The 21,412-nt window shown below is 55.2% G+C and overlaps 6 protein-coding genes across 6 annotated transcripts; 2 read left to right on the top strand and 4 right to left on the bottom strand.

The window, feature by feature from the left end:
* Positions 1–2,107: 2,107 nt before the first annotated feature.
* Positions 2,108–2,674, top strand: BZA05DRAFT_410014 (uncharacterized protein). Its single transcript, XM_051484847.1, has one exon. The coding sequence runs from the start codon at positions 2,255–2,257 to the stop codon at positions 2,477–2,479; it is 225 nt and encodes a 74-aa protein (XP_051335777.1). The 5' UTR covers positions 2,108–2,254; the 3' UTR covers positions 2,480–2,674.
* A 2,539-nt stretch (positions 2,675–5,213) lies between these two features.
* BZA05DRAFT_476984 (uncharacterized protein) lies at positions 5,214–5,776 on the top strand. Its single transcript, XM_051488285.1, has 2 exons — positions 5,214–5,252; positions 5,322–5,776. Exon 2 carries the CDS (start codon positions 5,505–5,507, stop codon positions 5,718–5,720), a length of 216 nt encoding a protein of 71 aa, XP_051335776.1. The 5' UTR covers positions 5,214–5,252; positions 5,322–5,504; the 3' UTR covers positions 5,721–5,776.
* An 8,078-nt stretch (positions 5,777–13,854) lies between these two features.
* On the bottom strand, positions 13,855–14,361 carry BZA05DRAFT_409999 (uncharacterized protein). Its single transcript, XM_051484846.1, has one exon. The coding sequence runs from the start codon at positions 14,114–14,116 to the stop codon at positions 13,907–13,909; it is 210 nt and encodes a 69-aa protein (XP_051335775.1). The 5' UTR covers positions 14,117–14,361; the 3' UTR covers positions 13,855–13,906.
* BZA05DRAFT_176144 (uncharacterized protein) lies at positions 14,102–16,851 on the bottom strand. Its single transcript, XM_051479258.1, has 3 exons — positions 16,286–16,851; positions 15,689–16,175; positions 14,102–15,632 (listed from the first exon to the last, which is right to left on the bottom strand). The coding sequence occupies exons 1-3, from the start codon at positions 16,680–16,682 to the stop codon at positions 14,339–14,341; spliced, it is 2,178 nt and encodes a 725-aa protein (XP_051335774.1). The 5' UTR covers positions 16,683–16,851; the 3' UTR covers positions 14,102–14,338.
* BZA05DRAFT_176143 (uncharacterized protein) lies at positions 16,852–17,782 on the bottom strand. The gene has a single exon (XM_051479257.1). It carries the CDS (start codon positions 17,688–17,690, stop codon positions 17,022–17,024), a length of 669 nt encoding a protein of 222 aa, XP_051335773.1. The 5' UTR covers positions 17,691–17,782; the 3' UTR covers positions 16,852–17,021.
* A 1,306-nt stretch (positions 17,783–19,088) lies between these two features.
* BZA05DRAFT_176137 (cytokine-induced anti-apoptosis inhibitor 1, Fe-S biogenesis-domain-containing protein) lies at positions 19,089–20,688 on the bottom strand. The gene is made up of 3 exons (XM_051479256.1): positions 19,718–20,688; positions 19,384–19,630; positions 19,089–19,314 (listed from the first exon to the last, which is right to left on the bottom strand). The coding sequence occupies exons 1-3, from the start codon at positions 20,415–20,417 to the stop codon at positions 19,230–19,232; spliced, it is 1,032 nt and encodes a 343-aa protein (XP_051335772.1). The 5' UTR covers positions 20,418–20,688; the 3' UTR covers positions 19,089–19,229.
* Positions 20,689–21,412: the final 724 nt, after the last annotated feature.

The following is a 21,412-nucleotide window of genomic DNA, read 5'->3' as shown; positions in this document are numbered from 1 at the left end:
CTGACCGCCCGCCGCCGCCGCCAGGACAACGTGAGCTTTGAGCACGACCGACCAACCCACCGCCCGACCGATAGACCGACGATCTCGGTTGCAAAACAAGGGGCAAGGGATCAAGGGGCAAGGGGTCCGGATCACCTGTTGGAACTGTCACTCTGGGAACTTGGAAGTGCGCGGCGCGGAGCCGCGGAGACGCCGGGAGGTAGAGTGTGTAGGAAAGGTCTCGGAACTTCGGAAGATATAGGTTGGTTAGTACGTAGGTCGTGGAAGTGGAGGTGGAGGTGGGAGAGGTCTACCGTCAGTCCGTAGTTAACCGTTGTAACTTGTACATACCTACGGTACGGTACGGTGCCCATGTGGCCAGGCCAGGCCAGGCCAGGCCATGCACGGCTCACGAGGGAGACTCAGGGAGGGCGCCGTTGGATTCTGGAGTGGCGTATGGACCTACCGGTACTTACCGTACATACAAGCCTACTCGACGGAAAGATCACGTACCTAATAGCTTGATATGTAGATACTAGTAGGTAATTATTTGAGCTTTGAACAGGAGACCTCTGGGCATATAGATACTACCTAGTAGAATAGGTACCGTGCCCATTGCTTTTACCTATTGCTTTTGTGTGCTACTTACATAGGTACTAGCACCTTGCCCTACATACACCGCCACTCCCTTGAAGTAGGTACCTATCACCCCGCCGAAGCATCGATGCCGAAATACCGGTACCGGTACCGGTATATCTACGGCTCTACGGCTCTACGGCTCTACGGCAGCCGCAGTCGTCGGATGGAGGCACGGGGTCACGGAGGTACCGGTATGTATATACATACATGGCTGAATTCACCTCGACATTGGAGGAGCTGTCTGCCCGTTGGACATCGTTCGGTGTCTTGGACCACCAAGTCTCGTGGTCTCGTAGCCACCCGATCCGTTGAACTTTTTTGAGATTTTGTTTCTTCACAGGTAGGTATCGCAGATGACCCCAATCCCGTCCGCAGTGATGCGTTGGGCTTGTTGGAACTTGGCTGGTTAGCTGGTTGGCCGCCGAAAGGTGAACGGTGAACCGAATGATTGCGTGTGAGTTGAGTTGCACCAAATCAACGACTTGGAGTACCGTACTACCTTAGGTATACCTACAATGCTATATACTATATTCCAATGGCCCCGCGAGCTAGCTTGCAATGCACCCGTCGTTTCGCCGTGCGACGGGACGTTCTCGCTCCCGAGAATTCGCTCCGAGTCTAGTCCGGCAAGATCTCTGGATGCCGTGGACTGTGGATTGTGGATCGTGGAAGGAATCGACCATCACCGAGACGATACGGTATGGGGTCTATGTATGATGCTCAAAGCTCAATGTTGCTCCCGGCACTCTCGGCACTCTCGGCACGCTGAGACGCTGAGAGCTGAGACGTTGGGAGGCTACATTCGCCCTGCCGGAGGCGGCAACGAGGATCTGTTCCCCCCTCCCGGCTGCGGTGGGTCTTGCATCGAGACATAGGTATCCGGAGTCCGCATTCTCTGGCTGCTGGCCGTATATGCAGCGGAGCGAAGAGATGGGGGTGAGAGTGAGTGTGCCTGTATGGGTGTGTGTGTGGGGGGGAGGCAGAGGTAGGGAAAGGGAGGAAGAAGAAGAAAGTGAGTGGGGGCTGCGATATAGCATGTGTGTACTGTATCATACATGGCTAGAGAGATACTTGGAGTAACTGCTCGTACATAGGTGGACCATAGTTACTCCACCCACAGCACAGCACAGCACAGCAGCACAACTGGCACGCACGCTGGTAGTTAGATAGTAGTTACCGTAGGTGGTAGCCACTGCGAGGCAGCCAGCGACACCCACCACACTTCCTTCCTTTTGCTGCTGCTGCTGCACTCAAGCAGGGACTTCCTTGCTCGCCCCGTGTGCGTGTCGATTAGCGGAGGAGTGCGGCGGCGGGCGGTGGGTGCGGAAGGAATGAGGGAGGGAGTGAAATAAAGTGTGGGTGGTTGTGGTGGTTGTGGTGGTTGTGGTGGTGGTGGTTGTTGTGGGTGGTGGTGGTGGTGGTGGTGATGGCCGACGACGCAGCAGCAGAAAGCACGAGGACTTTTGGGATATCAATCATCGTCACTTCACTTTGTAGAGTAGGTAGAGTAGAGTACCCGCCAATCCCGGCACGGAACGGTCGCCGGCCCACCGAAATCGGCATGGAGCACATGTAGGCAGAGCAGAGTGCAGGGCGCTGGGCATTCGAGTGTGCGGTCTCTCTCTCGAAAATTTCAATGTTTTTTCTTCTTTCTTTTCTCTTCCTTCTTACACTGCTGCAGAATTTGAGACGAGACGATGGGATCTGGGCCCGTGGGTGGTGGTGGTGGGTTGGTGGTTGGTGGTGCTGGATGTTGATACCGGCCGGGGGGCTGGCCGCCATGGTTCGCAAGAGCGATAAACGAACACATAGCCCCCCATCCCCCACCCCCACCGGGGACAACTCCACCTTCTCGCGTTGATATGCATCCCCGTAGTTATATACGCGTATGTAGGTTGGGTATGTCGATATGTCTAGAACCTCGTCGGATTCAAGGCTGTGTTTCCGAGGCGCGCGCAGTGCACAGTGTACCCACAGCCACTCGACTCTGCTATTTGTGTGAAGGTATATGTATCAGCATGGGCATCAGCCATCCATCCATCCATCTAACTACCGGTCGGTATTCCCCTTCGCATGCGTCCCACCCCTTCTCTCTCTCTCTCGTACCCGCTCTCTGCATTTGCAGCAGAGAAGAAAAAAAACCCCCACTTCTCGTACTTACACACACACACATGATACATGATACATGATACATGATACATGTATCATGTATCATGTCTGTCCCCCCTACATACAGCACATCATGACATCAGAGACCGAGTTCTGACGACATGGGGCTTGCAGGGCAGTATGTAGGTCCTCTCACCGCCGCCAGTCAACCTCCTTCCCTCCCTCCCTTCCCCCTTGCTGCCTGCCTGCCTGCGGTCTGTCTCCGTCTTCGGGTCATTTCTTCTCACACTTATCATACATACCGTACTCTACATAGCAGACCCCGCGCCCTCCGCCCTGGATCGCGAAGTCGGATGTGAACAAGAATAAGAAGAAGAAGAAGAAGGAAAGAAAAGCCAGACGCGCAACAAAAAACCCCAAGTCATCGTCTGCATCGTCTGACTTTTTTATCGTGTCCGGTGTCGGTGTCGGTGTCGGTGTCGGTCCATGTACATATGTGTGATGTATGATGTATGATGTATGTTCGGTTCGAGCTCGAGTAAGAAGGAAGGTCTATCATACACTCATCTCCCAGCCAACCAACCAATCAACCAGAGCGAGAACCACCGACCAGCGACCAAATATCTCTCTACATACTCTACCTACTCTACCTACTCCACCTACTCTACATACGTGCTTTAGATCTCGTTTCCGTTTCCTGGTAGGCATGGTAGGCATGGTAGGTATGGTAGGTATGGTAGGTATGGTAGGTATGGTAGTTATTCGTGAGGGAATTCTGCTGGAGCTGGAGCGCTCACACTCGGATCATCCCAGGTCAGGCCGTCGGGTCGGTGTCGGTGTCATGCCCCCCATGCCCCGCCCCGCCAGCTCTTGCTTGCTCTGGCTCTTGCTCCTGCTTCTGCTCTTTCGAATTGTGTAGGTATGATATGTAGGCGACGCGAGAGCGAGAGGAGAGGAGAGGGGGCGCGTACGCACACGGCCTGCCTGTCTACCTGCCTACCAGCCACGGGCACCACAAGTCCACAGCTGGGCCTGCAGATGGCTAGTAGGCCGGCATTTGTTTTGTTTTGTTTTGTTTTTTTCTTTCTTCCTTTTTTCTTTTCTCACTCACAGCTGCTTTTTTAGAGTAGATTCATACTTGGTACAATATACGAGAGAGGGAGGTACTCCGTGTAGGGTCGTTCCGTTTCTCGTGACGGGTCGGCGACTCGGCGGCGTCAGCGGCGGTAAATGTGTATGTAGACAGCGGAGTCGACCGACCGACCACGGGGCGGTGAAAGTAAATATTGGTGCGCCCTGGACTACCTACTCCTACATAAAGCTCGAGTATGGCTGCCGTCACCGTGAAACTCGATGGGGGGAACAGAGCGGTTTCACTTGGGTATCATTCGACCCTCCCGCCCTCCCCTCCCGCCCCGAAAGCACCACAGAAGAGCCTTATCGCATGGTGCTAGTTACCTAGTTGTAGCTAGCTAGACCGGCGCACGGCTGATCACTCGCGCGACGTCGACATCGACTGCTTCCGCGCGTGGGCTTCATCTACCTACTTTAATGGAGGCGCACGGCGCATAGGTATGTACGGACTTCTGGAGCAGTACGTACTTACGTACGCACCTGTTTGCGCGGCTACATACTCTACGGAGACGTACATTGAGTAAGTAATACCGGAAGAGAGGGGGGATGGTGGGAGTCTGCTGCCAAGGCCCAAGGGATCCAACCTCCAGGTTCTCCATCATACATGTCATCGGTAGGCACTGGGCATTGGGCATTGGGCATTGGGCATTGGGCATTGGGCATTGGGCATTATTGGGCAATGGGCAACTTCGATTCGCCATTGCCATTGCCATTGCCATTGCAATTGCCTTTTCACTTCTCTTCTCAAAAAAAAAGAAGGAACATTAGCATTATTAGCTACCTACTGGCTACACATGGACACCGCTTCACTGAACAGAAAAACGCATAGCACTACTAGCAGGTAGGAGGCAAGTCAAGTCAAGTGAGTAGGTGCGATCCTACGGTCAGTAGGTCAGTATCATAGGTACGGTCCACGGCCAATGAAGCCTCGAAGACTTGAAGCATCTGACAGCAATGATATTCAGATATCCAGATATCCATGATCTCCATGATCTCCCCTCTCAGCGCACCGCAGTTTGCGCTCGCCGCTCGCTCGATCGCTATCATATACACGGACACCACCATGTTTCTTTTCTTTCTTCCCTTGTTTGACACACCCACACACACACACCCACACACACACACCCACACACATCACACACCACACACAGACACCACACACGATTTCGTTTTCGGGGTTTGCACGCGGGGGAGGTCCATGAGGGTTGTCTAAGTGTGTGTGCAAGTCTGTATATCTTAACAAACGTCCGCTGATGGTGATGGTGATGGGTCCGTCTCGGGGAAGTGATGCTCGCTCCCAGCGAACCCCCCTCCCTATGCGTCCAGATTCCACAGTGCACACTGCAGCAGCAATGATCTCGAGCCCGCCTGCGACTCTGCGAGACGTTTTGGTATGTAAATGCCGCGAGACGTCAGTCACTCAGTCAGTCAGACAGACGGGGGCATGCGAAACACTATAGTATCGCCACCCGCAAGCCGTCTCCGGATCTCCGTCTCTGCCAGCCACGGCGGGAGCCTGGAGGGGGGCGTGAGGCTTGATTAACGATGGCACAAAGGGCCCACTATCAGTACTTTCATACCTAGGGTAGATACTTACTTACATAGGCATCGGTGACGAAAGCTGATATTGAGGCCTGGGTGGGATGTGCAGTGTGTGTGTTTTTTTTCCTCTTTGTCTGTTTCTTTTACTTGCACGTTCACTCACGTCTGGACAGTGGAGTCTGGAGTCTGGACACGCATGTGCGGTAATCTCGGCCCTGCATTGGGCTTACATAAAAAGTTGCTCACGAAGGAGGGATCCGGAGGGGGAGCGGTGGGTGGTGGTGGTGGTGGTGGTGCCGGTGTTGTTGGACCCTTGAACTTGAGGATTGCGGTGCGGGGCGGGGGGAAGTCGAGACGCTGCAGAAACAATATCTCATGATTGCAGTTCTCTTACCTCTTGAGACGACGGACGAACGTCTGCAGTCGGGAGGGGGGGGGGGGGGGGGGGGGGGGCGGTGCATAGTACCTACCATACCGTATTGCCTGTTTGCGGGATTCAGATATCTATTATGATACAGATTGCGTGTTGTATCGAACGCACCCCATCCGTTGAATCATCCGCACCATCATCATCATCAGCACATCAGCGTCATCGCCCATCGTCTGAGGGTTCTGGTCCGGGTCTGGGGCAGTGCGGGGAGGGGGAAAACAGATATTTGAGCGCGGGCGGCAGGACACATCCGTTTCGAGATCTGCGTCTGCAGAAGGGCGTGTATGCACGATGCGCCCTAGCATCAGCGTACCTAATCTATGCGCATATCTACTCTACTGTGCATACATACTCTACTGTGCATACATACATGGAGTATGCGGCGCATTCCTCCGTGAGTTTAGGTACCACCCTATGTGCTCGACCTCCGGTGAGCGGATAAACGTCTGAGCGACCGCAACACCGCCGACGTCGACGACGACAACACAACGACAACAACGACAACAACAACAACAACAACAACAACAACAACAACAACAACAACAACAACAACAACAACAACAACAATAACAACAACACAACGACGAAAACAACAATAACGACGACAGCTGTCAACAACGAACAAAAAACGACCCTGGTGGTGCCGCGCCGGGTGCACGTGACGGAGGCCTTCGTATCTAGCAGTCCAGGCAACCAACGGGTGGGTAAGGAACGACAGGTAGCAAACTCCCATCCCGGCGCACCTACCTATACCCGGCTGGCTCGCCAGCAGCGTATTTCGAGGCAGCAGGGAGGCGAGTGTGTTTGCATAATCTCTGAACCGCCGCCTGCATTTAGGGTCGGCAGTTTCTTGCATCTGGGTCGCAAGTACGTTACGACTCTCCATTCGCTCACATTCTAGACCCGTTTTCGCCCAAGAGGGGAGCTAGTTGGCAGTGTACTCGTACAGTAAGGTACATACGAAGTGGTGGTGGTGCTGACTCTATGGGTGGGAAGGCAGGTATTCGGGATGCTTCTACTGTCTTCCGACGCGGGATGCGCCGTTAACTACCTACCTAGGCACCAGACATACATTCGACATGGAGTCTGGTGGCTCCGGAAAACCATCTCTGGGAAATTTACGTTTCGCACCTGTTCTTCGTCTGGGGGGTCCGGGGGGAGCGGTTATCTGGGACATGCAGTTGCATGCTGGCTGGCTGGCTGGCGGGAAGGATTCGTTCAATTGGATCCATAGCCGTGATCTCGCTCGTCCCGGAAACCATGCCACCAGCCAGCACTAGCACCGGCCAGCTGTCCAATATACTTCTGACTGCCGCTGTCGTCTACCACCTACTGGGCGGTTCCGTCCTGCCTGGGGGGAGGGGGGTTCTTCCGTCCTCGCTCGCTCCGGACGGAGCCAGCAGAGACGGGCAGGGCAGGCATATTTTTCCGTCGTTCCGCGTTCGTTCGTTCCAGCCATTGTTCCCTGTGCCTTCCTTCCTTCCTTCCTTCCTATGAATATTTCTGCACGACCACGGTTGATCCCGCCCGCCGCTGCCCGCAAAAAGCCTATCTGGCAGATCTAGAGTGTTTTGAACACACTTACGTACACCACGCAGACAGACATAGTTACAAGGAAGAGGAGAAAAAAAACTCCGCGGGTCACTGTGCAGATGGGTAGATATCTCACTCTTCCACATGCCAATCCTCCTGAGCTAACCAAATCCCCAGTTCCAGGTTCATCGAGGGGGGGAGGTATGGCTTGATGGGGAAGTTCCCCCAAGCTGCTGCTTAAACCCTCAAAGTTCATCAATCCAATCCATGCCACCACCATGCCCCGTCGATTTTGGGGCGTCCGCTTATCTCCCCTTCCCCCCACCTCACCCGCACCCGCACCCGCGCTCCCTCCCTCCCACCCCCACATCTCAGCGGCGAATGATCTGGCTGGTGGGGTGCTGGCCGGTGGCAAACGCCCATCAATCCGCCGCCCCCAAGGTGATATATGCATTGTTTCGTTCGTCACAGTCTTTCCTGCACTCCAGCCTGGGCCCTGGGCGCTTGGAGAGCAGGGAAAAAACAGAGAGAGAGAGACAGATATTGCAGACCCGGCTGGCACAGTCCGGTTAGTAGTTGGCTGGCTACCAGTTACTACCTAGTAGTATGTAGTAGCTACTGGGGTTTACTACCTACACTCGTGAGCGGACACCAGGTTGTGAGCACTGAGTGCGTAGGGTAGGGTATGTAGTAGGTATTCTCGTACGTAGGGGGCGGGAGGATTACTACGGGTAACGGGCCTACGGCCTCCCGCTCAAAATCTTACTGTGTTTCCCCCACCTATCTACATACTGCGATGGGCATGGCAGGGCTCCATGGCTCAAGAGATAAGTCCGCCGGGTCATGGCCGCGTTACTATTTCCCTATTATGCTACATGGGTGCCGTAGCTAGGAACGAGAGTGACATGGAGAGACACCTATCGAGGGCATAGGTACATCCAACTAGTATTGTATATAGGCGCCGGCTTGTTGATCCATGGACCATTGCTGGCTGGTTAATATCGCAAACAGCGAGTCCGCACTCGTTCGTATACCTACCGGTACTGATTCATCTCGACCGCGCAGAGAGAGATGTAGCAGCGTACATAGACCATCCAATCCATCTTATCCATCCCTCGGGGCACAGATCACTACCTACTATGTATCATACCCTCATTCACCGGAAAAAAACAGTTTGAAGCAACAGTTGTCAAGCCTCAGAGCGCAGTTACATAACCTGTTAATCCCCTCATATATATCATTCCCTGTTATATAAGCGAGGCACCTTAGCCCCCCCGCCCCCGAAGGGCCAATGAAGCTACAGTAAACATGGGCCTTGATGCAGATAGTGGCTAGTTATATCGGAGTCCGGACAGTCATGATTCGTGAATGATGAAGGGAGGTTGCGGCAATATGTTCATAGACCATCACTCGGTTTTGGATTCCAAAAAGGTAGCATCGTGCGGGAAAAAAAGGGTAGGTGTCCCAAGGAAAGAGAGGTGCCTAGTAGAAAGGCCTATTGCTATGTACATAGCTCGAGCTGGAGTACTCTGTAAACCGCGAATATAGGGTTGGTCATAACTAAGCCCAGTGGGGAGGGAGTCGAGTCTATAATAGTAGCCAAAGAAAAGGCCTAAGCATCTCGCGCTCACGGTAGGTAAGACTTGGTGACTGGTCTTTTCGAGTTCAAAGCTTTGCTCATCGCCACTCGGGTATGTAGGTACGACATCGGATTCCCGCCGCGGTCAGCTTTGCATTATTGGTAGTACATACGGCCGGTTCGGATCAACAGCCTACAGCCTACGGGCGAGCTGATGTGTTGTGATCCAGCAGATCACTCCCATAAGCCACTGCCTCGCCCCCGGAGAATGCTCCATCTACATTGAGGATGGGACAAAGAGTGACTATGGGGCCGGGCTTATGTAGCCTCGGAAGCAGGTCCTGCGGCACGCCTCCCATACGGTAACTACTGAGTCAGTCCGCGTTGTTCTGTTTGTGACGGATCTCGTCTTGCGGTCCGGTCTTCGGTCTTCGGTCTTCGGTCTTCGGTCTTCGGTCTTTAGATCGAGGCTAAGGTTGCGCCACTTTGGGTTTTATTGTTTATCTACCCCCGGTGCGGGTTTACTATGTATTAGTGATCCGGTTGCGTACGGTACGGTATGCCACGATGTGGACGAGTACCTGCTATGTAGTTACGCCTTCCGCAGGTTTCCGGCCTCAACTCGGCTGCGTTTATCGGTATATCTACAGTGTAGGTTGTGGCACGGTGCTGACGAGTACGATATTACGGTTGCCGCGAGGTTCCGGTGATCAGCTACGCCTACGGTATAAGTAGATGACCCGATGCTGACGAGTACGGTATTACCTGCTCCTGCCGCGGGTTTCCGGTCCTCACTGCTCAGCTGCGGTTCATGGTATGTATGTGTGTATGTATGTATGATGTACGTTGCTTTGGAATACCTACCGGTATTACATACTGTTGTAGCATCAGGCTCAGCATCGAGCTTTTTAATTCTCTTATTGCGATGTGATATTCCGTGAAACACCAGATTGGATACGGTATTCATGCTTTGAACCAGCGCCGTCCCGCTCCGCCTCTGTCTCCGCTGCCGCCACTTTGCACTGTTGGATGGATGCCTCATAGGCAGCTCACCTCCATCCGCGACCGTCTCCGTCCCCCAGCTCCCTCAGCTCTATGTACCTGAGCAGCCACTCGAGTACTGCCTCCCCATCGCGTAGATCCCGATCGAGCAATCAGAGCCGCAGCACTGCATCGCTCATCGTCCTGCTAACGCCGCTGCCTCGGCTCCGACAAGCTCTGACTCCCCAGCCCTCACTCGGCTTGCCACAGCGATATACCGCCTTCGCCCACCACAGTTCGACCGCTTGTGTATGGCCCGTGTCCTGCGAGCCAAGCGGCAACTGGTGCCGAAGGACAGAAGCTGGAGTAAACGAAACCCCTTCGGTAGGTAACTTGACACCTCGTGACTGACCCATATGGCACCTGGACGGGGAGGGGGGAGAGGGGGGGGGGGGGAGGAAATCACTGTCCTACTCCCGCTCCTGCTCCGTCGCCAGTGAAACCCTCCGCCCGTTTGCAGCTGGTGTCATCAGTAGTTTAGTTAGTTAGAGTCGTTGGAGTACGTCCGTGAGGAAGCGTCGGCTCGACAGCACTCGTTTCTTTTCGTTTCGTTTGTGCTCACTGCTCACGAGTCACTGCCCACACCCGGCCAGCATCGGGAGCTGAGATCTCAGCTCCTGGATCTTCTCGGCATTTTCCAACGCCGCTTCTTGATCAGCTGAGACTGTAAAAAGAGTATGAAGCGTCACCATCCTCACCCGGGCATGCGGGGGTCACGGAGGAAGCTCGAATCGCTGTCAGCTGGCGTTGACGGCCCAGGCTACCTAAGGAGGCATCTGCAACGATGATAATTGTCCTGAATGCCCGCGTGGGGTAAAGTATTGCGCGTGACGGATCGTCGGGTAGTAATGTATGTGTCGGGTATGTTTCTAGTTGCTGGTTGATGTGAGGATCAAGGAAAGCTCACGGGGGGGGCGTCCGAGGCGTCCGACGTCAGCGCTCACCCCTTGGATGGAATATCTGCGCGACATTATCCGTCTAGAATGTGAATAACAATCAACCCGTGAAGTCGCAAGGGAGAATTCCCGTTTGAAAGAAGAAAAAATGTCATGAGTGGACGGCACACGAGTGATGACACGTGAGGATATCTATAGACTATAGTACATCTCCGAACGGCGAACACAGGGCTCTTCGATACTTGCTTGCTTGCTTGAATGGCACGACAACAGGTAGAACTCCTACATTGATTGCAAGCGCTGCTGCTTCGTGAGCTCGCCGCGGAAGAGCCATCCCGGAGCGTAAAGTTCCAACCTTCCAACTTTCCAACCCGGGGGCTCGGCCTCGGGCTCGGGTCTCTAGGTTGAATGGCAAGATGTAAACAGTTGTAGTGTGTGTGTGTGTGTGTGTGTGTGTGTGTGTGTGTGTGTGTGTTCTCCCTCCCTCCAAATCCGCCAGGTTGCAACACGGGCCGACAACTATCGAGGGGGGAAACACATCCCGAACGGGCTCGAATCGGCTCAGGTTAAGTCCATCGGAAGTCCTGATCTCCGGGTGGGAGGGAGGTATGATTGCGGTGCGGTGCTTCGAAGGTGAGGACAGGATGGGATGGGATGGGGTGAGGAAGAGAAGAGGAAGCGGCCTCCGCTGGGTGGGTCAAAGCCGAGGGAACGGAAATAAGCCTACCCGATGGAGACCTACCTACCGTAGGCATGTACTTGTTGGTTCCCCAGGTGGGATTTGGTTTACTCTACAGATCTCCCTGTTCTGAGTATGTATGTGCTCAATTCCGTTGTTTTGAAGGATTGAGCGCTGGCGCGATGTCGATCACCTCCTCACTCGATCTAGGTATGTGGAAGGAGGTGACGGCCGCCGTGGATGAGCTAGCTGTCGTAGCAAGTCGGGTTTTACATGACTCGTGTGATGTATTTTGGTATTCACTTACTATCACTCGTCGTTCAATGTTCGCGGCCAATTATGGAGTTACATGAAGGCAGCACAGCACGCCCAGTGCTACTGGACGAAGCTGAAGCATTAGACTGCACCATCATCATGGAGGACGAGAAACTCGCCCATGCACATGCGGCAGGCCCACAACCCCCGGGACTCACGATGTATACGGATGGATCGAGGACGAACTCCAAGGCTGCCGGCTACGCAGTCGCCTGGCGCCACGGCACGGGATGGAAGGGGCACAAGGTGCATATGGGCCGCCAGCAGGAGGCCTACGATGCCGAATGTGCCGCGATTGCCCGGACATTGAAGGTAGCCGCCGATAGGCGGCACACACTTAGCAGAGTCACTATCTACATGGACGCACAAGCAGCCATCAGAAGGATGGCCCATGACAACCCTGGCCCCGGCCAGAAGTACGCCATCGAGGCACGAAAGCATCTCGCCACAATCCGCCGAAGAGAGCCAGGAATCACCATCGAAATCAGGTGGTGTCCGGCACACAAAGGCGTCCCTGGGAACGAACAGGCCGACGAATGGGCCAAACTAGCAGCCGACGAGCCGACCGCGCGCGGAGTGGAAGTCACCCGCCACACGTACCGATATGGCGCGAGCCAGCCACCACCGGCATCGCTTGCCTACCTGCGACGAGGCATCACGGAAACCAAGTGGAAGGAAGCGAAGGAATGGGCCGACGCACGTATCACCCACAGAAAGTACAGGTTCAGCAGAAAGTCAGGCCAGAGACCAGACGAGCTCCCAGCCGCCGCCCCCAAGCGCCTGGCCTCCAGGCTCTACCAGCTCAAGACAGGACACTGCCTTACTGGCCAGTATCTCCAATGGACGACAAGCCAACCAAGCGCCCGATGCGGGTGGTGCCTATACAAGACTCAGACACGGGAGCACGTCTTTAAGAACTGCCCAGAATGGAAAAGCCAGCAGAAGATTCTGTGGGCACAGGTCCGGAAGTACACCAGGAGGGGCAAAGATCGATTCAAGATCCGAGACCTCTTCGCAGATGAGCGATGCAGCAAGGCGATTCTCGAATTCCTCTCCACCACCGATGTGGGCAGACGGATGCCGGCGGCCGCTGAGGAAGATACAGAGAGCGAGGTCTCCGAGTGGGAGCTCAGGGAGCGGGAAGAAAGGGAGGCGTAACTGAGACGAGAGGAGGAGGAGGAGGGTGCTGAGGCTGAGGAGCCGGGCTCCGGCCCGCTGTTCCTCCCCACACCTTCCTTCATGGCATCCTTTTCGGAAGAGGCAGGAAGCGGCGACGACTAAGGACCTGCGGTGAGGTAGGGACGAGTCGAGGAATTGGAATTTGGTTTTTCTTAGTTTCATCTCCTTGGTGCGCTCATACATTGCTAGGACAGGCCAAGGCGAGGGCAGGGAAAGCCACATCGGGCCACTCGATGAAAGTCGGGTCGGACAGTGGCGGGGAAACGGAGTGTGTACATATATTGCCATGATCTACTTAGGTCGCAAGCAATCACTGATTAAACAAAAAACAAAAAGCAGCACAGCGCGCCCGAGGCGGATGAGCACCTACCTACACTATGTAGGCTGTCTATGGAGCATTGGAGCTACCTATGTAAACCGGGAGTCCTGGCCGTGATAATTCATGATTGCCGAAGCCTCAATTGACACCGATTGACATCGATACCGTAATGTCCAGCGTCTCGAATTTTGGAGTATCTAGATTATAGCCATGTCCACAGCCATCCCCCCCATCCACGCCCACGCCCACGCCCACACCTGTCCCCATCCACGTCCCCATCCCAGTCCCCATCCCAGTCCCCGTCCCCATCCACATCACATCCACTCTCCACTGCCAATTCCTCCCGAGTCCCCCCGAGTCCCGAGTCCACAGAGTCCCCAGCCACAGTGTAGGTATCGACCGAACAAACATAAAATCTTCCCTCCCCTTCCCTTCCCACCCCCATCCCATCTACAAGACAAAAGAACACAAAAGACCACAAAAAGAACATAAAAAAACAACCCCCAGACCCAGACCCTCATCTCATCTCATTTCAATTCAGTCCCCCCCCCCCCAAAAAAAAAACCAGCCCAATTCCAACCCAACCCGCTTGCAAAGTAGAAAAAGCCAACCAGTTCAACCAACCAATCACGCTGCAAAAAAAAAACAAAAAAAAAAACAACCGAAACAGGGGGAGGAATCCAGCAAAATCCCAGGAGGAGGAGGAGGAGGAGGAGCAGGAGGAGGGGTTACAAAAAAACATTTCATGACAAAAAGCCTGACCCTCTCCTCCTTCCTCTCCTCTCCCTTCGTCACCCAGCCTCACGACAGCAGCAGCAGCAGTAGCACCACCCACTCGCAAGAAAATGTTAAAAGATTTACAAGAAAACGATTAAAGGAAAAAGCACCGAAATTGAAAGCTAAGGAAGAAAGAAAGAAAGAAAGAAAGAAGAAGAAGAAGAAGAAGAAGAAGCGTAAAACCCGTCTAAACCGAACCATTGAGGCCCTCCTGCCTAAAGTCGCCTCCAATTCCCGGCATGGCGAATCTAACGTGCTTCGGAACTTCGGGCTCCATCGATGCGGCTCCGTCGAGAAGCGCCGCCGTGATCTGCGCCATGTTCATCACCGCCGGCGAAGGCGACGGGTGATCCGTGTTCCTCATGAGCACGGCGGGGTTGATGGTGACTGCAGGGGGAGGTGGAGCAGCTGGTGGGATACCACCGCCGTTCAGGAGAGCAGTTCCTCCGATGAAACCGGACATAGGTGATGCGTTTCCCTGCGAGTGCTGCTGCAGGAACTGAGAGTAGATTCCACCGTTGCCAAGCATCGGCCCGAACGTGGGGGAATCAACACTCCGGAATTCCATGGAATCCCCCTGCATGGGCCTTCGGTGGGTAACAGAGTAGAGGTCATCGTCATTTCCTTGGGCGCCATCGGAACGGTATCCACCATCGTCGTCGTCACTAGAAGCGTCGAAGTCGTCCATCTCGACATCGCCGTCGGCAGAAATACGCTGAGGCTTGGAGTTCGAAGACTCGCCCCGAGACGGAAGCGGCGATGATCCGGACAGCGAACGTCTATAGTCCATCGACGACTCCTGGGAGGTGGGGGTTGGGGGCATTGAAGTCGCGGGGGTGTGTTGCTGAGTCGGCAGAGGTGCAGGCAATGCTCTCGATCTGAACATGGGACCCATAGGCGAGATGTCTTCTTCCGATTCAAAGTCCAAGCTAGGCGAACGGGAGCGGTCGTGAACCCACTCAACCTTTTCGGTAACCTCCTTCAGCAGCCCTTCGACATTCAGGTCGGGCCGCTTTCTCTTGAGATGGCTCTCTAAATTGGTGGTACTAAAGTCTATCGGCGATGTAGCCGAGCCGGAAATGCTACCCCGGTGTTGTGGTGCCGGAGTCTTAGGGGTGTTCACCGTCATGGCCGCCCTGCGACCACCCTTGCGTTGTGTGCTGGTCGTTGGTGTCGGTGGCTTGGTGTTGACCGGAGTTTGGGAGAACGAGGCGGACCTGGAGTGGTACGAGCTCTGAGGGGTGGGCATAGCGGGGGAAAACTGCTGTTGGGTTTGGCGCGTGTTTCTTGCGGGGCCGTCGATAGCCGTTCGGAGCATGGGAGATATGAGCGACGCCTGTTCCTCCTCGTCGACCTCCTTGCCACAGGCATCAGCAGCGGCATCGTGCGAAGCGTACTCCGTCTGGTGTGCGATACGGCAATGGTTGATGAACCCCTGCGCGGATGAAAAGTTGCTCCGGTGACAGGTACCGCATTCCAACCTGGAAAATATGACATGAGCTGGACTGTACGGAACGAGCATTCAGGAGCCACATACCTAACCAATGTACCATCCCTCTTCCGGTACAAGCACACCTGCACTCCGCTCTTTGTCTGCGCCTTCAAGGCGCTCTGCCTCTGTGGTCTTCCGCTGTCGGCCAGACTCTGGAACAGTTCAAGTCCGGGGGTGGGTGGAGGCGCCACGTACGTCGGCGCGGTGGGGCCATCGAATCTCTGGTGCGCGATCAACCACTGACGGTAGTGTCTGGTATACGGGCCGTCAACGACACCATCGGGTGCCGGCGCGTAATCGGGGATGTGGTGGGGGTTGTGAGAGGGGGGTTTGTAATTGAGCTGGGCGTGTAGTTGAGCCTCGGTGCTGTCGGCGTAGGGTATCAGGGAGCATCGCCTAAGCTGTTCCATGGCCACCTGAGTCTTTGCAATCTCCTTCTCGATGCTGCCAAGTTCGCGATGCTTGAGGAGGATCTCAATGTCGAACTGTTCCGAGATGGTAGTCCTAATGGATTGCAGGCGTTGCGTGGCGTCTTGAAGCTTGAGTCAGCACCCAGGCTTTCCCCGAACGCGTAGCAGTTGACACATCGCGCACAGCGAAGCAGGGGGAGAAGGAGGGGGGCACGGGGCAAAGGGCGCGCACCTGGAGAAGTCTTCGCCGCGGAAGACGGCGAAATGCAGCTCTCGGCCGCTAGTACGGCGGCCGGAGTCGTCTGGATCCCTTTGTCGCCGACACAACCGCCCATCTGAACATCGCCAGGGGTGATCGGAAGCTGGTGGGAGCGAGCCGGGCCCGCCACCGCCGCCGTCGCCTCCACCGAAGGAGCAAGAGCAGCGGTAGCCGATAGCCTGACCTTCTTGGAAGCGGGAGACGAAGCGGCGGTAAGCGGAGTCATCTCTTTTGCGGGAGCTGGCGGCATGCGCTGGTGGTCGAAGGCCATGGCAGCGGCTGAAGCGATGAGGCTGCTGCTGCTGTTGCTGTTGGCTGACGGCAGGGAGGAGGAATGCGGGCCGCTGGCGAAGAACGACGTTGCAGCCATGTGGGAGTCGTGGGTTCTTTTCCTTCCTCCTTCCTTTGGGGGGGTTCTGTGTTGTGTTGTGTGGTGAAGTGGCGGGCGGGCTTGCGGGCTGGCTGGCGGGCTGGCGGGTTGGGGCTGTTGGCAGGGCGGGTCTCGAGTGGACGTTGTTCCGAACGAAGGACTTCGGAGGTTGCGCGTCTGTCTTCCTTGGAGTTGTATGTGTGGCCCGGCCGGGATTTCACCTGGGGGCTTTCCTTCAGTCCCTGTCCTGTTCTACGGCACTTGGTGTAGCTAGATCCAGGTAGCTCCGACAAGGCGGCAAGTGGGGCACTTTTTTTCCACGACGGGTTCCCTGGGAACCTAACTAAGCAGTGAAATCGTTTGAAAAAGGAGTCTTGTTTCCAAGCAAGCAAGGCAAGCGAAGTTAAGAGTTCGTAAGGGGGTAGTATAGCAGAGAGCAAATGATGACGGGAGGTTACGTGAAGAAGTGCTTTTCTTTGCAGGAGGCTGGAGGAGAGCGGGCAGGAGCGCACACTGAGGGGTCAGGATTGCATGAAAAGAGAAGGGGAGAGTTGGAAGAAAAAAAAGCACAGGCCTCGTCTTTGAGAAAGAAAAAAAACCGGCGGGGTAGAGAGAGGGAGAAGGAAGTAAGAGAGTAAGGGAGGTAGATCCTCGGGCTGCAACTGCAACAGTCTGCAACTGATCTGATTCTGCTGGCTGGCTGTGTGTCTTTCTGTGGCCAGCCAATCCTACTTGCACATCAACATCAACATTCCAACTAATAGCCAGCGGCAGCCAGCGGCAACCATCTACATACAGACGGAGGAGGGGCAGCTTCCCCTCCTCCTCCTCCTGCTTCTCCTCTCCGCTTCTCCCCGCCCCCGCCTGCGTTTCCCCACTTCGAACGATTCCTTGGGCGTGTATGTAAAACGGTTGACAGTGCACAGTGCACGCACGCACGCAGGCAGGCAAACTCAATTCGCACGCAGAGTACACGCAGAGTACACGCAGAGTATACGCAGAGTACATACCAAGATGGAGCTGGTATGCTACCTCGGAATCCACAACTCAACTTCTCCAGCCTTCAAGTTCAAGTTCAAGGCATGTCGTACTCCTGACGTGTCAGTGTTAGCGTGAGTCTACCTAAGGATTCTATGCTAGGTATGCTATGCTATGCTACTCTCGTTCATGATTCCTGCCCCCCAACCCACCCCCTACCTTAGCTCACCGCAGCGCACCATCCCTCGTGTTTGGTCCGAACACCTTCTGTATGTAAGCAAAACCCTCGGTACTTTACCTGGTTTGTTTCCCGTGGCTGGTCGGTCGAGGAGGCGGGAGGACAGCTGTTCGTTCCTTCCCTCCTTCTGCCTGAAGTAGGTAGGTCGCATCACAGGTGGTGCGGTGGGTGCGGTGGTTCTAAGCTCGGCGAGGAGAACGCATGCGAATAGCGCACCTCTGTATCTAGGACGGGCCCGCACCAGCGGCGGCGGCGGTGCTGGCGGTGGCGGTGGCGGAGGCGGAGGCGCAGGCGGCGGATACATACCGACGGGTGCCTACTGTGTGTTTGGCGGCGGCGCTAGAGGACACGAGGACACATCGATTCTCGGATATGTAGCAGCACTTCGTTCCTTCCTCGGATGGAGCCTCGAAGTCTCGAAGAACCATCTACCAGTCTACCATAGTATACAAACTTAGACCGGCGATTCGGGACGATTTCGGGATCTGGCCCTGCCTCCCACTGCCTAGCAGGCTGTATGCCATGTGAAGGGTCCACCTCGTCTGTAGCTTCCAGAAAGCACGCACCAGCACGATTCCACCTAGCCCGTGCCGCTCCAACTGTTCCAGCTGATGGAAGTGATGGAAGTCGATGAAATTTGATGGAGCTCGGTCAGGCCAGGTCATCGCTCACTCGGCCGCCCGATTCACAGGCGCTCACTCGTGCTGTTGGGTTCGTTCACGGGGCGGAGAGTTTGCCCCCCCCACGTAAGATGTGGACAAGATGGACAAGATGTGGGCAAGAAAAGGGGGAGAATGGAAAAGCGTAGTATTACATAGGCGGTATACGAGAATGATTATATACATACAAAAACACAAAGCCTCCCACTCAAGACGTGCCCATCGACATGTCCATCGTCAAGTTCCTTGTCAGTATTATCGAGGAAGTCAGGACCAGTAAGAACAGTCGAAATGCAAAAGAACAAATGGCACTGAACGACCGTGACCGTGTCCGTGTCCGGGTTGGCGACGAAGCAAACAATGAGGGTACCTGAATGCTATCCCAGCGCATGCACCACCTGCCTGGCTACATACCTATTTCGCCAATCGTTCATCTTCCCTTCCCTTCGCCAGAGTACGGTATGTATGGTAAAGCAAGTAGATATAACAGATTTGTCTATTCCCACCGATGCACCTGAAAAACCCCCCATAGTCCGATAGGTATGACTATGGCAAAAAACAAAAAACAAAACACAAATGACTCCCCTCCCCTCTACTGATAGGTACCATCAGTTCATCATCAATCCACCACAAGAACACTTTTATGCAAACCCAGTCGCGATTGTAGGTAGTTCACAGCTGATCATCCATCATATCGATCTGCACCTGCTCGCCAGGCTTGAAAGCGGGCAAGCCGACATACGGACAACCGGAGCACCTAGTCTATCAGTCAGCACGGTCTCTCACCATCTCACCACGATCCACGATCCACGAGAGATGATCATACCTAAAAGCGTCGCCCAAATAGCAATTACCGCACGAGCTCGCCTTTCCCTCGACGGTAAAATCGATCTCGGCCAAATCATCAGCAGTGAGCTTAACGCCCTTCGCAGCCTTTTCCTTCGCGGCCGCCAGCGCCAGATCCGCAGTACTGCGCTTCTCCTGATCCTCCTGTTCTATCTGCTCCTTCAAGCCGCAAGTACAGTCTTTGCACGCTCTCCGGCGCTTTCCAGGCTTTGGCCGGCACTCCGCAGCTAGATGTAGATACACTAGTCAGCAACTAACCAACCAACCCGTCGACACCACGCCAGCGCAATGCCTCGGTACACGGTATAACTCACGGATCTGCACCGGCGTCGCCAAGTCCTCGTCCGCCATCAACTCGTCCTCGTCGATGAGCTCATCATCATCCAGATCGTCGGAGAAGTCCACGAAGCCCACACCATTCGACTTTACCTCCACCTGCACCGGCACAGGCACCTGCATAACCGGCTTCGCCACCTGCACCACCGCCGCCGCGCCCGTCGCCCGCTTCCTCAAGTTCAGATTCAGCGCGACACTCTTCATCCCGCCAAAATCCGGCTTGACGGCGACGACGCCCTCGTTCTCGTCCTCGAGCACGAACCCGGCCGTGAGGAACGCGATCCTGTCGGCTGCCGCCACCCAGGTCTCGTTGCTCCCGCCGTTGCTCCTGCCAAGGCTCTTCCACCGCCCGCCGGGCGCCATCGCTTTGAGCACCTTCTCGAGCAGCGGCTTCTCCAGGCGCTCTTGCGGCGCCACAGGATCGGACAACAGGAGCACGGTGGTGTAGATACCATCCGGCAGCGTGACTAGGTTCATGGCAAGGCGGTCGAGCATTTGCACGTCGACGGAACCGCGATCGGCGACGGTGGCGAGCGCGCTCTCGAGGACGGTCGGGTGCGAGGATACGGACGGCGGGCAGAGGATCAGCGTGGAGCTGGTTTTCGCTGGCGCGGCAGTAGTCGCGAAGGGATGGAAGTCGGCGGAGGTGTCGACGGACGGCGGTGGTGGTGGGACCATGTCGTCGAGTGGGTGGGTATAGGTATGCGTTTGTGTCGGTCTGTCTGTCGGTGGGTGAGTGGGTGGGTGGATCCGCGATCAGCTGCAGGGCAGGAGGAGGAGGTGTCGGTGTATTATATGTAGACAGCCAGGCGGTCGTAATTATCGCAGATTGAGGAAAGTCGTGCAAATCGGAGTTGGATGTGGTGGGATATGTGTAGGTATCGGAGGAGCAGATTGTGAATTGGGTTTTTTTTTCGTGTGAGCAAACAGGACAGGACAGGAAAAGAGCTCCTCGGAGTCACGAAAGGTCGGTCAGCACGAAAAAAGATTGCCCCACCTTGTCGAACTACTCTGCACGCTAGTACGGCCCGCCGCTTATCGGATTTCTCAGCATTTGGATTGGGTGATTACGTCGCTGTGGGAAGATTGACGGAATCAGATTAGATGTGGGTTACTCTAGCTGCAAAGGGGAGGAATTAGGGACATTCCCCGATATGGGTCTTTTTGCTTCGATTGCCTTCGATTTTACATCGATTGTTTTTTCGCTTCGGCGGTGAGACATGGGTGTTTGGACGTTGGAGCTCTTTAAACTGGGCCAAGTGTGTGGGGAAACCACGCTACGATACGGGCTGCATCAAGTCGAACTGCGGGGAGGTGAATTGAGTTACTCTGAGCATGTAGAGTACCGGTATGTAGGTTGAGTACCTAGAGTACCTAGAGCTACGTCCCATACCCGCTCCATCCTTTGACGGGCTGCAGAAGTGGCTGGGTGGGCGCGGGGGCAGGTCTCGTGCTCACGAGACAAAGCTCTGGGCACTTCGTTGAGGTGGGATTGTCGGCTGGGAAGTGCCCGAACCACGTCTCGGGTAAAGGGTTCCTCCAGATGGGCTCCGCACGATACTTACATCTGTGCCCGGGACCACGGCTTCCAGCAACTTCCGTTTCGGTCGTACCGGCGCCTGCTCCACTTTGCGTCGGGCGATTGCTTCCTCTCGGGGTTGTTGGGACACTCT

Source organism: Tricharina praecox (genome assembly GCF_024521635.1).
Source record: "Tricharina praecox strain CBS 144465 chromosome Unknown BZA05scaffold_31, whole genome shotgun sequence".
Lineage (NCBI taxonomy): Eukaryota > Fungi > Ascomycota > Pezizomycetes > Pezizales > Pyronemataceae > Tricharina > Tricharina praecox.
The sequence above is the reverse complement of the archived record's forward strand: the minus strand, read 5'-3'. Positions and strand labels throughout refer to the sequence as shown.

What these genes read in the sequence shown, in the direction of transcription:
- BZA05DRAFT_410014 (XM_051484847.1), top strand. Translation starts at nt 2,255, where the DNA reads ATGTTTTTTCTTCTTTCTTTTCTCTTCCTTCTTACACTGCTGCAGAAT.
- BZA05DRAFT_476984 (XM_051488285.1), top strand. Translation starts at nt 5,505, where the DNA reads ATGTGCAGTGTGTGTGTTTTTTTTCCTCTTTGTCTGTTTCTTTTACTT.
- BZA05DRAFT_409999 (XM_051484846.1), bottom strand. Translation starts at nt 14,116, where the DNA reads ATGTTTTTTTGTAACCCCTCCTCCTGCTCCTCCTCCTCCTCCTCCTCC.
- BZA05DRAFT_176144 (XM_051479258.1), bottom strand. Translation starts at nt 16,682, where the DNA reads ATGGCTGCAACGTCGTTCTTCGCCAGCGGCCCGCATTCCTCCTCCCTG. An exon ending in CGCGGCGAAGACTTCTCCAG is followed by an intron (nt 16,176 to 16,285) that starts GTGCGCGCCCTT and finishes TCAAGCTTCAAG; the next exon opens with ACGCCACGCAACGCCTGCAA. An exon ending in AGGGATGGTACATTGGTTAG is followed by an intron (nt 15,633 to 15,688) that starts GTATGTGGCTCC and finishes CATATTTTCCAG; the next exon opens with GTTGGAATGCGGTACCTGTC.
- BZA05DRAFT_176143 (XM_051479257.1), bottom strand. Translation starts at nt 17,690, where the DNA reads ATGTACTCTGCGTATACTCTGCGTGTACTCTGCGTGTACTCTGCGTGC.
- BZA05DRAFT_176137 (XM_051479256.1), bottom strand. Translation starts at nt 20,417, where the DNA reads ATGGTCCCACCACCACCGCCGTCCGTCGACACCTCCGCCGACTTCCAT. An exon ending in GGCGACGCCGGTGCAGATCC is followed by an intron (nt 19,631 to 19,717) that starts GTGAGTTATACC and finishes ATCTACATCTAG; the next exon opens with CTGCGGAGTGCCGGCCAAAG. An exon ending in TATTTGGGCGACGCTTTTAG is followed by an intron (nt 19,315 to 19,383) that starts GTATGATCATCT and finishes CTGATAGACTAG; the next exon opens with GTGCTCCGGTTGTCCGTATG.